The sequence below is a fragment of the Humulus lupulus genome, chromosome 4 (genome assembly GCF_963169125.1).
Source record: "Humulus lupulus chromosome 4, drHumLupu1.1, whole genome shotgun sequence".
Taxonomy (NCBI): Eukaryota; Viridiplantae; Streptophyta; class Magnoliopsida; order Rosales; family Cannabaceae; genus Humulus; species Humulus lupulus.
Genome location: NC_084796.1, coordinates 64,698,940 through 64,716,052, shown reverse-complemented (window position 1 = coordinate 64,716,052; position 17,113 = coordinate 64,698,940). Strand labels below are relative to the sequence as shown.

The following is a 17,113-nucleotide window of genomic DNA, read 5'->3' as shown; positions in this document are numbered from 1 at the left end:
CCTCAAGGGCCGCGGCGCCCAGTGGCTAGGCCACATCCTGAAGCATCCTCGCGCCGCGACACCCAAGAACAGGGCCGTGGCGCTCCTTCGCGAACCCAGATTTCTGGGTTTTCTCTTGCGTTTTTCCCGAGCTACAACCTCCCCAAATCATCCCAAACAAATACCTAAACCCCAAGATCAATTTTAAAACTTCATATGAACCATCTAACAACCTATAGACACTAGAATCAAGATCAAAACACCATCACACCCAAAATCCACCCTTTGATTTCTAATTTCAGCAACTCAAACCAAAACTTTAAAATGCTTAACTCATGCTTTAGATTTCTCAAATCAAAACAGAAACCAAACTTAAATGTGCATAAGATCCATACCTCAAGTGGAGAATTCACCCAAAAGCTTCCTTGATCTCCTCCTAGACTCCCACTTCAGCCCCTTCTACACTTCTTCTTCTTTTTCTTCTTCTTGCCCTAGCTTTTCTTTCTTCTAGTTTTTCTTTTCTTTAATTTTTATCAAAGCCATCAAATGACTCAATGCCCAAACCGTGTACCCCAAAAACCCAGCTGAAAATTGTCTAAATCCCTTGCCAAAAGACCATTTTTCCCCTTCCTAATAATCCTTCTTAACTAAACCTTCAAGGGCACTCTTGTCCTTTCATTTCTATTTCAATTCTACCATTTTCCATCTAAAACTTGTTACTCAAAGCAGTTACAAATGGTTACACAGGTTACTCAATGGCCAATAACTATAACCTTTAGTTCTCAATTCAACTTATAAAATTCCTAAAGTACCCCTAGGCTCCTCCCGAGCCGGGTACAAAATCCCGTTGTGACTTTTAGACTAATTAGCTCACTAGGACTGTCTCGACGCGTGCATCACGATAAAAACACCACACTCACATGGCACAAATCACATAATACAATTATCACATTTATGCCCTCAACGGGCTAAAATTACCAGTTTACCTCTAACATACAAACGGGGCTCACATGCATCTGCATACAACCTAATCATGCATTCTAATCACATATTCAATCAAATTCATATAATATCATGTCAATTTACTTCTCACCTTCCAAGCATGCTTTAAACAAGGTCTTACACCTTATTAGAAACTTGGGGTGTTACAGGGACATAAAGAATAAGAGTACCTTAGTTGACCTTAAGGATTGGTCTAACTTCAATACTGAAATACACTAAACCTCACTTCCCAAGTATTTTATAAAGCTTAAGAATGGCAAAGCTTTTTCCCAACCCAAGTGTTTATCACTCTATGGAAGTACTAGCACATTGGAGTCTGATCACAGCTGAAGAGTGAGTGGAAGGGCTGGGTTCTAAGTACTATTTAAAGAGTTCTAGGAATAAATATCTTCTTTTTGAATTTGAATAAAAATAATGAATATAATTGAAAATATTTGAATAATCGTCAGTCAAAGGCTTAGGACTCGATCAAATCGTTTAGAGGTTGTTTTAAAAATTAAAAAAAAAATGTTTCTAAGGGCGATATATCGCCCCTATGTGGCGATATATCGGCTCTGCCCTAGTCCCGAGTCTTCGTTCGTCCGTTCATGCAATGTCAGCGTGTTTTCCGTAACCCTCGTCAGGCGATATATCGGCTCCAAGCTGCGATATATCGGCATACGTGAATATTTTAAACACGTAATTGCACTTTTTCAGCATAATTAAGGTTGGATAACTGCTTTGACTAAGTCAAACTACAACCGTAACAGTTTCTGGTGAAGACTAAAGCTTATATTTCCTTATTTTATCATTAAAATACTAATTCCTTAATAATCATGCTTATGACAAGTGTCATATTCTTATTGGCTCCATCTAAACCTTAGGTTATAATAAATATCATATTTAGGACCAGCAATATTAATCAAACCTTATGTTATAATTAATATTCTTAAACTATAGGTCAAACTTATAAAATCCATAACTATTTCTAGGAGTTTCCAATTAAGTCCCGGTTTGAACCAAAATCCACGAAATCTAGAATACTACAACTACTACTAACTAGCTAACTAAGTAAACATTCTGGGACTTTACATGTCATATCAATACAAAGGAAATTTCATGATTCATCAACATCATCACAAAATATCATTTCATACTTCATATCGCAAAATGTATCATCGTACATAACATTCTATTCATACAAGCCAATCTTACCGTTCACAACATAAATAAACAAAATTCTATCTAACTTCCTTACCTCAGTTCCAAGCAAAGCAAAAATTGACAAACTTCACAACGAGCCTATAGTCATAATCAAATAGCATTCTTTAGCATCACATAAGACTTTCTTGTGCCCAACTCATAAATCCCATGTGTGCATGGGCCATGCACACATGGTGAAGACTAAACATATTTTCAAAACATGCATATTTATACATAAAATCACCAAAAGAATAATGCAACTTATACTTATTTTACATGCATGGTTTTTAAGTAAAAATCACATGGTTGAATATTAAACATATTTTTTAACGTCAGAGTGCATTTGCATGCGACATGTATACATGGGAACGTTGTTAAAAAGTGATGTTGAAAACGATAATTCCTACGCGCTTAATTCTATCATTTTCAAAATAAGAATTTAGCAACATACTTTCTTACCATTATTTATCTCTTTAAAATCACTAAGTTGATTAAACCTCTTAAAACATTATTTTGTATGAAATAAAAATAATTCATTTAACATTTTTCTTAGTTTCTCATAAAATAATAATTCCATATATTATTTTAAATAGCATAGAAAATAACAAAACTTGTAGTGATTTCCTGTTTCCTTCCGAAAATAATTATTCTTTAAAAATTAATAAAAAATATATGATTAAATGTGGGAATTTATAATTTAAAGTGTGGAAAATGTATTTTCACTTATAATTTTTTAAGACTTGAATTATTTAGGTGTAAGACTCTTAAATTTCAAACAAAACAATTATTTTAGCTTATTAACACAACTTTCAGCAACTATTTATTTTGTCTAAAATTATAAGTGACTTTTAAAACCAAAATATTTTTTAATTTAAATAAAAAAATACTTCACCTAAATAAAAATATGAAACTTTATATTTACATTTTAGAAAATATTACTTTTACATATACATAACTTAGGGTATAATCTATTTGATGCACTCACATTATTTATCTCATTAAAAAGACCTTTCTTATTTTTAATAAAAAAATTCAGCAACTATTAATTCATTCAAAATTCACAACTTGGATTAAAAACGATATTTTCATCGTAAAATATACAAAAAAGTATGCATGTATTAATTGAGTACACTACTACAAAATTGACATGGGACGATGGTTTTAAATCGTCGTATGAACTCTTGTACGTCGGTTCTAATATTGTCGTCCCATGCAATATCATGCCATGTAAAGCAAGATACGACGGTTTAAATAAAAGTGTCATCTCTTGTCATACATTAGACGATGGTTCATATACAAACGTTGTCTCTTGTGGTACATGAGACGACAGTTCCTACTCAAGCATCATCCTACTGCAGTACATTATATGACAATTTATGTGCAAGCATCATCCCCTACAATACATAAGATGATAGTTTTGTGGAGACCGATGTCCCATGTAGAATATGAGAATTTTTTTCATTTTTCTATTTTCAACCACTATATTCATTCATAATTTCCTGTGTAATTACAACATAGTTCAGATGGAATCAACATGCAGACAGAATCAATAGAACTCAGTATGTTCCAAATCTAAAAATTACAAGATCAAAATATACACTTGCAATTACTATGTAAGTGCTAACTAAAAACTACAATTAGTATATTTTTTAATTCTGATTTCAAAAGTTACTCTAGCAATGACTCATCCCCTCAAGAAGCTTGGCTGCCCATTCATTTTGAGTTTCATTAATCTCGCCAAGTGTATATGTATTCTTCCCACCACACTACAAAACACAAAATGAAAAACTAAGTCAGAAATTAAATTCAATAGAATTGTAGTTCAATAATTATAAATACACTTACATTACTAGTTAGTCATCGTATGGGTGTCTCATTCAAGCAATAGTCCTTCATCATCCTTATGATATAAAAGCCGCACTCTACTGACGATGTTTGCCGAGGGCAATTGACTATTTTCCACTTGTAATTTTTTTCACTCCTTCCTGTTTTTCGCTTAATGTGTGAAGAGACACTATATATACATCAATATGAATAGCATATTAATTTTTTATTTCCATATCAAATAACCATATTATATTCTAAAATGAGTTTCAAATATATTACCTATTTATAAGGTTCTTTAAATTATTTGGATGAGATTTTCTAAGTGGATCAAGTTAGTATCATGTATGGTAATCTGGATCAATGATCACTAACATCCAGTGAGATCTGCATTTAAAACAAAGTTATTAAAATAAACATCATAAGGTATAAGTAAAATTAATATTAAATGAAAATTTTAGTTACAAGAAATGGTATGGCATTAACCAAGTTTGACCCATCACTGTGTTATTGATACATATTTGACCCAATTCTCGATGACCACGATGGCTCAATGAAACCAAAAAAGTGTGATATCTCTCTATCGCACAACTCGGAATATATTATACTACATACATGAAAATTAATGATATTATATTTATACTTAAAAAAAAAAAAATTATATAATGTATATTAATTTAAAATTTACCTGATATATAAAATGGAATGCAAGACGCACCGATTTCTTCCATAAGTCCAAAGTATACTATATCCTCATGCGAGATATATAAGGTATATTTTTCGCCAATAATATTAGTCTCCATAAGAATGTCAATCGTGAATCCTGGTTCTACATACTTAACTGAACCCAAAAGTATCTTCAAAAACATGGGAAGTCCAATGGGAACCTTGAAGATAATCGGCAGCTTACTAGCCATACTTGATCCTGCCTCTTCTTGAGTGGTGGGAAGCTGTTGTGGAGACTTTTGGCTTCTTGCGAGATGCAGAGACTCTAGGGCTAGGAATTGGATCATGAGCATCTTGACTTGTGCTGGGCATACCAGCTTAAGCTCCACCTGCTTATCTCCACTCCCTAATGGAAACACACCATACCAAACTATTAAGATACCAGGAGGAAAATATAAACATAATAAATATTCCTTGTTTCTCAATTAAACAAAAAGACTTTCTGAAGTCTGTCAGACCTTATTCTCTTTATGATTTCGTCTACATTAACTCATCCTAGAAGCTCTCAGTTTTCCTCATTAGATAATCTCAACTATATTCTTAGCTCAGTTATTAAACTTTCTTTTTCCTGAAGAAAATACATTTCATGTAGCGGTCATTTAAACCTGATAAGAAAAACATAAATATTAGATCCATGACAACAAAATGACAAAATTTACCCAAGTAATGAGATCAGCTTGAGCTTTAAAGGCTCTTAGAACCAAACTGTACGCTTCTTGCTCAAGCTGGTGAATCTGGGCCTCCATGTCAGTTTCACCATACATCCTAAAGTATGGGAGAGAGCACATAGCAGATCTTCCATTCCCTGCAACACGACCTGCTCTAGGGATTCTGTTTTTATGTGATGGAGGAAGATCATCATCAGTTCTCGTAAAATTTGTTTGCCAAAAGCAATGCAATAAATCATCAATAGTGCCATGATGACGAAATTTACGATATTGTTCAGGGAATATAAAAATTAACAGAATTTAAGAAAATTAACAACAGAATCTACATTGCAGCATATGTATTAGAAGACAGTTAAGTCAAACTCACAATAAAAGCCATATAACTAACAAAAGCTCTTTTGGGAAAAACACCCTTCCTCCTACCACTCATGTGGAAAAAACAGAATCTACATTGCAACATATGTATTAGAAGATAGTTATGTCAAACTCACAATAAAGCCAGACAACTAACAAAAGCCCTTTTGGGAAAAACACCCTTCCTCCTACCACTCATGTGGAAATAAAAAAATAGCAATAAAATGCCAAACGATGAAGCCAAATATATATACATAGAAAAAGTTAACCTTCAAGCTCAAAAATAGTACAGCTTTTTTACTTTAGGGAAATTTAAAATGAATTACTAAGTTCTGACTTCATTATCAAAACATTAAAAAAAAAAAAGCATATCATCAAAAGAACATTCTAGTTCTCTTCTGTTTATATAGTCTACATTAAAGAGCTTGAAACAAAACTGCGATAACTAGCTGCCGCCAAAATCAAAATCTTGCAGATACACTGAATTATTCAAAAGGCTTCCTTCTTTAAAAGAATAGCACCATACTTGCATATATGTAGAAGTATCAATATAAACCAAAGCTCTCAGTTGTTTCTAATTTCTATCAATAAAAGAAAAATAAATACGCCCTCTGAGTACATTAAAGTTCCTGTCTTGTGTCCATGTCATTTTCAATAACATATACATATGAAGCAAAAGAAAAGCATCTGAATCCTAAGTCACTCCAAAAGATATACCTTGGAAAACTACTATTATACAATGCTATTCTTTTTTCCGAATTCACAAGAAATTGGAGTTATATGTTGCACCATATTTTTCTAGTGTGGACTTCTTGGCAACATTTTTAAATGTACATACTTTCATATATAACTACAATACAATCTTTGTTTCTTATTAAAAAAAGAAAATAGATATAAAAAGTTTGATACGCAAATATCATCTACCCATAAAAACATCACGCTGATACAGAAGTGTTCTGAATTTTTCACCCTAGTAGTTTTAATAGAAATTGTAAGCTTCTGTTCCGATCTTCGATTTTTGCAAAGTAATTAGTGAATGAAATTTACTTTTTCTGAAGAGAACATATGAAAAACTAAACAAGGAAAAAAGACGAATAAATCGATAAATATTATTTTCAAAATATTTCTTTTACCAATATTTTTCGTCAGTTTCTCTTAGAAACACTTCTCTTCTCTTCTGTTCAAATCCAAACTAGGATAAGAGCAGATAAAATCCTTCTAACTTCTTTTACTTTCCTCTCTAAAATCTAGGTTCCACAAAGATAGACACATCATCAAAAGGGAAAAAATTGTCTTTCCCATTGAAATGGTATGACGGGTTCTAACTAATCAAGTAATTTTACTTTCTTTCCTTCATTGTTGATTTACTAGCTTGTTCATGACTATTAATATGGATACATATAGAAGAATATCACAAAGAAGTAAAGCTAAGGACTCAGACAAAGTTCCTTTCCACATAGCCATCCAAGAAAGGAATCCCAAATGCAAGTTTACTCTGCTTAAGCTCATCTTACTAGTTGCCATTTTCGGCACTTTAATAACACTTTTGTACTCTCCTGATATTTACCACAATAACAACCATCCACCCTCAAGTTCCGTTTCTCGGTAAGTGTTTATATATATGTATGTATACAACTTGTGTATTCGGGACAAATTATCTTCTGTTTTGGTCAAGATAAGGTAAAGTTGTGAATCATGAAAAGAATCAAGATAGAGTCCTTGAATGTTGGTGGGATGAATGCTAAGAAACATTGAAATAGTGAAATGCTCATTTAAAAAAAATGTAAAACTTAGACCAAATTTACTAGTTTTGAGAGAAAAAAGTTCTTTTTTATTCCTCAGAAACCATAGTGAATATTCCAATTTGACTGATTTACATCCTAGAGTTATAACTTAGAAAAAAATAAAAGGACGCACATGGGCACAAACATGATTTGAACAATTGTTAAAGAGAACTTTTGACAATTTGCACAAAAAGGGGGATGATTTAGTTTAATTTAAAGTTGGTGATTTTTCTTAATTCTTGGTCATACTTATTGTGAAATGAAGGCTATCCAAAAAATGGAAGATCTTGAAAATGATCTTCCAGATTTTATAAGACCTGGAATCTTGACTATCTTACCAGGATATGTTAATGATGTTTCAGACCAAACAAGAAAACATTAATGATGATTTAGCCTATGGAAAAACTTTTGAATACTGTTCTCATGCTTGAATATTTCAACACCTAAAAGCATCTTGCATGCAAGATTCGGAAGATGAAGTTTAAATTAGCTTAGCTTCAACAGAGATTACAGTAGTTGACTCTCACATTAAAACTTTTAATCAAAATAGCTAACTATGATCATCACTCTCAGGCTCAGCTGTGCCAGAAACAGCTTCTGTTTCTTTAAAATACGAAAATGACCATTATATATATGAAATTGCATAGCTAACTATAACATTATATATATTATATATGATTGGGAGCATATGAGTTAATGCAGAATTGAAAGCAGTCAAAGAATTAGAAGAGAGGAGGAAGACAATCGATGCTCTGGCAAAAACAACAATTAGTTACTCCTATTGCCACTGCTAATAAACTTATCTGTGAGATATGAATATGAGAGAAGGCAGAGCTCCATATCTAGGGAATCTGTAGAGTGACAGAGGTGTTGTTGCTGGACTTTCGTTGTGCGTAGGGAGAAGGAAAAAACCAAACGCTGGAGAAGAAAGGCTAACTCCAGTCGCACGGGTTGTTGTGGTTGAACGATGGATGGGTTGCTGTCCTGAGGTTGAACGGCAGCTGGGCAATTGTCGTGGGTCCCGAGTTGTCGAACAGAGGTGAGGGGCGCCGCCACTGAGGAGGTGATGTGCGCGAGGTTGAACGAAGGAGGAGGAAGGGGTCACGATTGGGGAAATTTTTTAAACAGAGAAGAAAGAAATCGTTAAAGAAAGTCTTTCTTTAAAAAAAATAAAGAAGAGTGTTAGCAGCTTTTTTTTATTGTTCATGTTTTTATTTAGTTTATTAACTTTTTGTTTTAAAAAAAATTAGTTTTTATTAGTTTTAAAATAAAATATAAAATTAATACTATAAATTTTTAATAAGTATCGTTAATGAATTATTCATAATAGAAAACTACTTTTATTAAATATATAATAATTTAATTAACAATTGATATTACAAAGTATTAAAAAAATAAATGATTATTATTTGAATAACTCATTTTCACAACAAAAAACTCAATTAATTAATACTTTTTTATGAATATATTTACATAATATATTAAATTCTATTAAGGGGATATAGCTGCAAAACTACCCAATGTTTTGAAAAACTTGTGAATTAATATCCTATCTTTTTTTTTTGTGGAAAAAGTACCCAATGTTCACTTCCATTGGTATCCGTCGGTACCTAGCCCATTAAGTTTGTTAAACGCTGATCCTGGACCCATGTGTCAGCTCCTTATTGGCCTATTTGAAAATATTTTTTAAAATTAAATTTAAAATAGAAAAAAATTATTAAAAAATAATTTAATCAGTAAAAAAAATTAAAATCAATAAAAAAATAAAATCGGTAAAAAAATATTGAATTTTTTTTTATTTTCTACATTTTCCTTTTCTTAAGCTCTGCATTCAACTTGGTTCGTGAAAGTTTTTATTTTTTCACCTAACTCCTCAAACTCAAAGTGTTTATGAATTGTGATCATTCGGTACAAATTCATCTCAACCCAGTTTCTTGAAAATGGGGTCATGTAGCTGGAGAAAGTTGGAGAGGGAGAAGATCCCAGATCTAAAACTCTTCACTGTTTGATTTGTTTGAACAAAAATCACAGCTTTGTTCTTATTCTACTGATTTGGAGCTATTTTGGCTGGGATTCAACTGGTTGTACAAGTAAAATGTTCAAGTGTTTTACTTATCTTCTTTTGTTGTTTTTCATTTTAGGCTTCGTCTTAAGATAACCAACCCAGAAGAATGGAATTCCATTTCTTTATTCACCATTGATATTGTTTTCTTTTTAATTGGAGAAATTTGATTACAAACTACACTATTAGTGGTGGGCAGTTTTTATTCTAGAACTTGAGAATTGATCTTGAAACGGGTTTTGTGTTTTCTGGGATTTCGTAAAATTTGGTAATTTTTTCCTGGGTAGAGAAAAAGATAGATGTGAGGAACTTGATCGAGAAAATAAAAATAAATTTTAATTTTTTTTTACTAATTAAATTATTTTTTAATAATTTTTTCTATTTTAAATTTAATTTAAAAAAATATTTTTAAATGGGCCAATAAGGAGCTGACACGTGGGTCCAGGGTCAGTTTTTAACAGACTTGATGGGCTGAGTACCGACGGATACCAACGGAAGTGGACATTCGGTACTTTTCCCACCAAAAAAAAAGATTCAGTATTAATTTATTAGTTTTTCAAAACATTGGGTATTTTTTCCGCTATTTCCCCTTTTATTAAAAAATACAAATCAAATTAGTTTTTGATTAAAAAATTTGTATTGCATTAGACAATGATTTGAGTAGAAATGTTGTCTCGTGTTAAAAGTAGTCATGTTACAAAAAGTCTCACTAGAACTGTCATCTGATGTGAGTTTCAATCTGCATGGCACGACAGTTCGAGAGTGACTGTTGTGTCATATATATTTTTAATATGACACGACAATTCTACTACAAACGTCGTCTCATGTGTGTCGTCTAAGTACATTTTTGTAGTAGTGGTAAAAACACTATTTAAATGTGAAATAGAATGTCTATTTATTAATGTAAAAATCAAATATCACTTAAGGCATCACAAGTGCATTTTAAAACATTGTTTCACTAATATGCTCACAAATTATATATATATAAAAAAAACAAGCATTATTTCACCAAATCATGTTTAAACAAGGTTCATAAAATGCTCTTATCCATTTAACAATTTACCCTCTCTTCACCTACACTTGAACACCACATTATTACAACTAGCATGAAATTTAATCAACATAAAATCAAACACCAAATAAGACCTTATGCAAAATCCTCATGATCAACATTTCATGTTTCTTTTGCATTTTTTTTACAAGAATATATATAAGACAACATTATCATAACACCAAGCCAAACTTATGCCTTAGCATCTATCTTATAGCATTCTTGCATATTTTCAATAGATCATAAAAATTAAAATGCCATGGTAACATAACATAGGATCCTACAAGGATCATGCGTCTAATATCAAGATGAATCCAAAAAAAATCAACAATTAAAATCAACTATGCACACAACCCTTTTTAATCACCCTAGGCTAAAACCCCTCATGTATCAAACAAAAACAACCCTTCAACCCAAAATCAAAAATAACAATCAACAAACAAATCAAAGGAAAACAAAACAAAATATCATTGCCAATCACCAAACCAGAACCTTGCCAAGAAATTAAAACAAAACATAGATTGAGGGAGAAATCCAATATCTCTCTTGAAAGTATTCAAGAACCCAAATATGGCCACCACCTTGATCAAATCCCCCTAGGGATTTCAAATACACCACACAAAAGCAAAAAAAAAAAAACGATCTTGGATTCAAGATGGGGTAAAAAAAAATGACATCACTATGAACCCAAATACTAACCCTAGGGATTTCGATCCCTAGCCTCCAATCCTCTTACAAAAAAATCCAACCCTATCATCACCATCATTTTGCCTTCCTTAGAATCAAGATGTAGAGAAAAAAAAATGAAATGCTTAACCCATACCTTATGATCCCTAGCCTTGACTTCTTCTTTCTCTTCTCCTTCTCTTCCTCTTTCTCTCCTCTCCCACGAGCTCATGCCCTTTCTCTCGCTAAAGTCCGCAGCCAAGAGACCCAAATGAGCCTTCAAACTCATTCTTATTTTCTATTTAAATGCCCCATTCACTAAAACCTAGCAAAGGAAATCTTTCTTTCGATTCCTTCTTGATGAGCCTCAATCCGTAAGGCTGCTGTCACACACTCATTCAAATTTCCAAATGTCATAGGGCAAGTGGACCCAGCATTGAAGGGAGTAAGCGACGGACGAACTGCTCAATTTAAAAGAGGTTGATCGACCGTATCGGCATAAACATAGGAAGATAACTCTACAAACTTCATGTAGAATTCATTCACTCACATCCATCATTATCTAGTCATTCTGTGATCTCATCAACCTGTCATTGATCTTAGGCAATCAAATGATCCAATCAAGTCCTCCTATGAGATGGGTTAAAATGTTGTTCTTCGAGAACCCATCTCAAAATTTCCTCAAGTCATCCCATCAGTTCCACTCATCCAACTTAAGGCTTCCTACCAATCTGGTGCGCTCCTTTCCAACTTGGGCACATTAATATTAACATGATACTCCTTAGGTGTTCCCATAATGTTTAAACTCTTCTTTATATGCCTCAACCATCTTTCAGCAACCATGGAATCCTTTCCACCTTTAGACTTACGCATTTGAATCCGATGGAAAATCTGGAAGTGATTGCTCTGTCGGGCAGCTGGATCCATCTGTTTGGAAGGAATGCCTCTTAAAGCCTCAAGAATGGAGTTCACTAGGAATGCAACTGGTGAAGAAGGAACCTCAGCCTCAAGGACATCATCTGCAGGACTTCTCCTTGCTGTCCTTCCTTTCGGAGGCATTTTCTTAGGTCAGTAAATCAAAAGCTAACCAGTTAGTGAGGAATGGATGCTATCTATATACATACACCTTTTATAGATCAAAATACTTTATTTTAAAATAAATTTAATCTATTTGGTGACACACTACGAGGTATTTGAACCCGGTGCTCTGATACCATTTTTTCTGTCATGACCCGAGCCCTAGGCCGTGTCAGATTTGTAATATCCATAACTTGGGTGGTCAAAGGTCAAACTTTGACCCTCGTTGAAAAATAGTATTTATAAATGATCATTTAATTTATATTAAATCGTACTATAATTATAAGTTAAAATAATGAAATAACTCCTATAATTATATATAAAAATATTAGTAATAAAATTATGATCACTTATCATTATACATAAAACAATAATATCCCCACAGTTATGTAATCACCAAATAGTTAAATTTAATAAGTCATAAACACTCAAAATAATACTTAGCATCCACCATTCTTCATCCCTAACTATTTCATAGATCATTCAGATATACCGATCATTAAATTCGAAGTCGAATACATATATAATACTCAAAAGATAAGACAATGACTCGAAATAGAAATAGGCTAAACACATTGGCTCCATCGATAATTCATCATTTCCACGTTCGCGTCACTAGGCTCCTGGAATTGGAGAGATAGGGGTGAGCTTATAAAGCCCAGTAGGAAAATAACTAATATCATGGACCCAAAAGTTTAATAAAACCCATGCATAGTTAGCTTTGAAAGCAAAACATATATCATCATGTATAAACCAAAATAGAGAGAAACTACAAATAATCATAAGAGAATAGCTACCAGTGCACATCACACCATCCACTAGACCCCTAGTTCCCGTTACCCACCATAGAAAATCCGACATCCTAAACCGGGTAGCCGAACCTGATTACCACCACAAGGGGGAGGCTCAGAACACTTCCTGTATACAGATGCTAGGTCTTTACACCTACAGGTGAGTGGACACCTGATCTACCTATGATGACATAGAGACTAGGTCGTGAAACAACAACGTGCACCAATCATGATCACTATGGCTCTCATCAGTATAACCAAATGCAGGTAAACATGAAAAGAAAGAAACATATTCCCTTTTATTTTAGAAAATTGGGCAGCATAACAGCTACATTCGAATAAACCCAAAAATCATAACCTACATAAATAAGTGAACAAAAATATATATTTGGCACTCGGTGCCCTCAGAACAGATCAGAAACACATGCAGGTTAATTTTTCAATTTTTCAAACATTTTATAAATTTCAAAATTGGAATATGTTGAATGCAATTTAATACGAGTAAAATAAGTCCAATAGTCTAGTTGAGTCCCTACCTCTTTAGAATTTAATCCAAGCCCAAAGTGACGCTCCTAAGCTTATCGATGATCTTAGAATGATTTAGTCTGATTTTAATATCACATTTTTCCTACGTACACCAAATGAGCAAACGATTATCATCATAGCATTCCTTATTCAAAATCGTGTCCAATGACATATAATATGACCATATTTAAAATTTCAAGTTCCGGAACCTCACCCAAGCGGTGCACAATAGCGGTTGGTGGCGGTACTGGAAACGTCGACGAATATATGCATGGCATATATCAAAACGATCCTCTCGATGAGTACATCATGAAAGTACAGCTCCTTCGCCCAAATTACCTCCGGTGTCGCTGGAAAATTCTTCCAAAGGGGCGAAGATTCCCAAAATCTCGTCGGAGAAAAAATGGTGAGTTGATCGGAATGACTTAGTGGGCGACGATCCTCTCACGATGCTGATTCCAACGGTACCACCCACTTTCCGAACGGTGGTCGGAGTTCGCTGGAAAGTCACCTCAAAGTTTCGACGGTGAAACTTCGGAGTGGGCGTACAGGCGCGTCCTTGCTCCGATGGTCACCAAACATTGGGGTTTCCGTCATCGCTGGTCAAGGAAGCTGTAGCTCTGGTGTGTGTCAAAAATGGCACTTCGGCAGTGGTCCGACTGGTTGTGGCCGTGACTGGTTTGGAGAGAAAACAAAGGAAAGAAAAGAAAAAGATAAAGGGAGAAGAAGAAGAAGGGGTTTCGGGGAGAGAGAAGGGAAAAGAAGAAGAAAAGAAAAGAAGAAAAAAATGAGTACTGACTCATTTACTCAGGTGGGTCCCACCCACAAAAATAATAATTTAAATAATACTTTTTTCTTTTTTCTTTTTCTGAGTCTCTACATTCTTCCTTCCTTAAAGAATTTTCGTCCCAAAATTTTCAAAGTACAACCCCAAGCTAAAAATTAAACAATGAGGATACTTCTCATACAACTCCAACTCTAACTCCCAAGTAGCCCTGTCTTCTCTATGGTTTCGCCATAAGACCTTGACTACGGGAATCTCTTTATTCCTTAGCACCTTTAACTATCTCGCTAGAATTCTGATAGGTTGTTCTTCACATGTCACGTCATCTTGAAGAGGGATAGCCTCATACCCAATGATGTGCGATGGGTCTGGAGTATACTTCCTCAGCATTGACACATGGAACACATGGTGAACATGCCCCAACCGCGTTGGTATGTTCAATCGATAAGCGACCTCCCCAACCCTCTCGATAACATCGAAAGGTCCAATCTACCTCGGGGCTAGCTTACCCTTCACTCCAAATCTCGTCACACTACGCATAGGAGTAACTTTCAAGAAGACATAGTCACCAACCTCAAACTCAACTTCTCATCGGAGGAGATTGGCATAACTCTTCTGATGACTTTGAACAACCTTAAGTCTTTCTTGGAAAAAACAAATACTTTGATATTCCCAGTAGTACTAGCAATTTGAGATCCAATTGTGACATGCTAATCTGGTTCTGCCCAACACAAAGGTGATCTGCATGGTCTCCTATATAAGGCATCATAAGGAGTCATGCCTATACTGGCCTGCTAGCTATTTTTTATAAGTGAATTCCACCAATGACAAGTGTTCTCCCCAGCTACCCCCAAAATCTAAAATACAAGAACGAAGCATGTCCTCCAAAGTTTGGATAGTCCTCTCAGACTGTCCATCTGTCTGAGGGTGGGGGGCAGTGCTCAAGTTAAGTTTAGTTCCTAAAGTTTCTTGCAATGCTCGCCAAAACTTTGATGTAAATCGAGGATCTCTCTATGAAACAATGCTGGAAGGCAACCCATGCAGTCGAAGTATATTACCCACATAAATTCGAGCTAGTTTAGAAACCTTACAATCCTTCCTAATTGGAATGAAATGAGCAGATTTGGTCAAACGATCGACAATCAACCGAACAGTGTCATGTTTTAATGGTGTTAATGGTAATCCCATCCCAAAGTCCATCGTGATCTCGTCCCACTTCCATTCTGGTATAGGTAAAGGTTGAAGCAACCCCGAAGGTCTCTGGTGCTTAGCTTTAACCTGTTGGCAAACCATACACTTAGCTACAAAGTTAGTCGCGTCTCTCTTCATACCTTCCCACCAATATTGTCTTTCCAAATCTTGGTACATCTTTGTGCTTCCAGGATGTACAACAAACTTAGACCTATGGGCCTCAATCATAATAGACTCTCTAAGATCAGGGATATTTGCAACGACTAATCTTCCCTTATGGTATAAGAGTCCTTCAACATTTACTGTCCATCCATCTAACTGCTCACCATTTTGGATTTGATTCCAGATAAGTCTCAATTTCTCATCTTGCCACTGACATTGCTTAACCTGTTGAAGTAGCACTGTGTAGCAACCACATTAGAAACACGAGCAATCTATTTTCCTTCATAGTGCTCCAAATTATAATCACCCACCGTGATCGTTCTTTTCCACTCCTCAAGAGCCAAACAAGCCAAAGTACCATGAGGTTTTCTACTTAATGCATCAGCGACCACATTTGCTTTTCCATGATGATATTACAAAGTGAAATCATAGTCTTTCATTTGCTCGACCCATCTTCTTTGCCTGAAATTCAAGTCTCTTTGAGTAAAGAGATACTTTAAACTTTTATGATCAGAATATAATTCAAACTTTGCCCCATATAAGTAACATCTCCAAATTTTCAAGGAAAAAATCATTGCTACAAGTTCCAAATCTTGTGTGGGATAGTCCTTCTCATGTGGCTTCAATTGGCGTGAAGCATAGGCAACAACCTTGTCATTTGGCATGAGAACTCCACCTAAACTAGTACTAGAGGCATCAGTGAATACCACAAACAGTTCATCACTATTAGGCACAACGAGAACAGGCGTCGTAGTCAATCTTGGCTTAAGTTCTTTGAAATTTTCTTCACAATTGGCATCCCTCACGAACTTTAAACCCTTTCTTGTTAGCTTTGTCAAAGGCATAGCAATTTGAGAAAAATTCTCCACGAAGCAACGATAGTAATATCACATTTTTCCTACGTACACCAAATGAGCAAACGGTTATCATCATAGCATTCCTTATTCAAAATCATGTCCAATGACATATAATATGACCATATTTAAAATTTCAAGTTCCGGAACCTCACCCAAGCGGTGCACAATAGCGGTTGGTGGCGGTACTAGAAACGTCGACGAATATATGCATGGCATATATCAAAACGATCCTCTCGATGAGTACATCATGAAAGTACAGCTTCTTCGCCCAAATGACCTCCGGTGTCGCCGGAAAATGCTTCCAAAGGGGCGAAGATACCCAAAATCTCGCTGGAGAAAAAATGGTGAGTTGACCAGAATGACTTAGTGGGCGATGATCCTCTCACGATGCTGATTCCAACGGTACCACCCACTCGCCGAATGGTGGT

The 17,113-nt window shown here is 34.7% G+C and overlaps 1 protein-coding gene across 1 annotated transcript; it reads right to left on the bottom strand.

Annotated features, from left to right (window-relative positions):
* Positions 1 to 15,486: 15,486 nt before the first annotated feature.
* Positions 15,487 to 16,673, bottom strand: LOC133832246 (uncharacterized). Its single transcript, XM_062262614.1, has 3 exons — positions 16,376 to 16,673; positions 16,140 to 16,225; positions 15,487 to 16,053 (listed from the first exon to the last, which is right to left on the bottom strand). Exons 1-3 carry the CDS (start codon positions 16,671 to 16,673, stop codon positions 15,487 to 15,489), a joined length of 951 nt encoding a protein of 316 aa, XP_062118598.1.
* Positions 16,674 to 17,113: the final 440 nt, after the last annotated feature.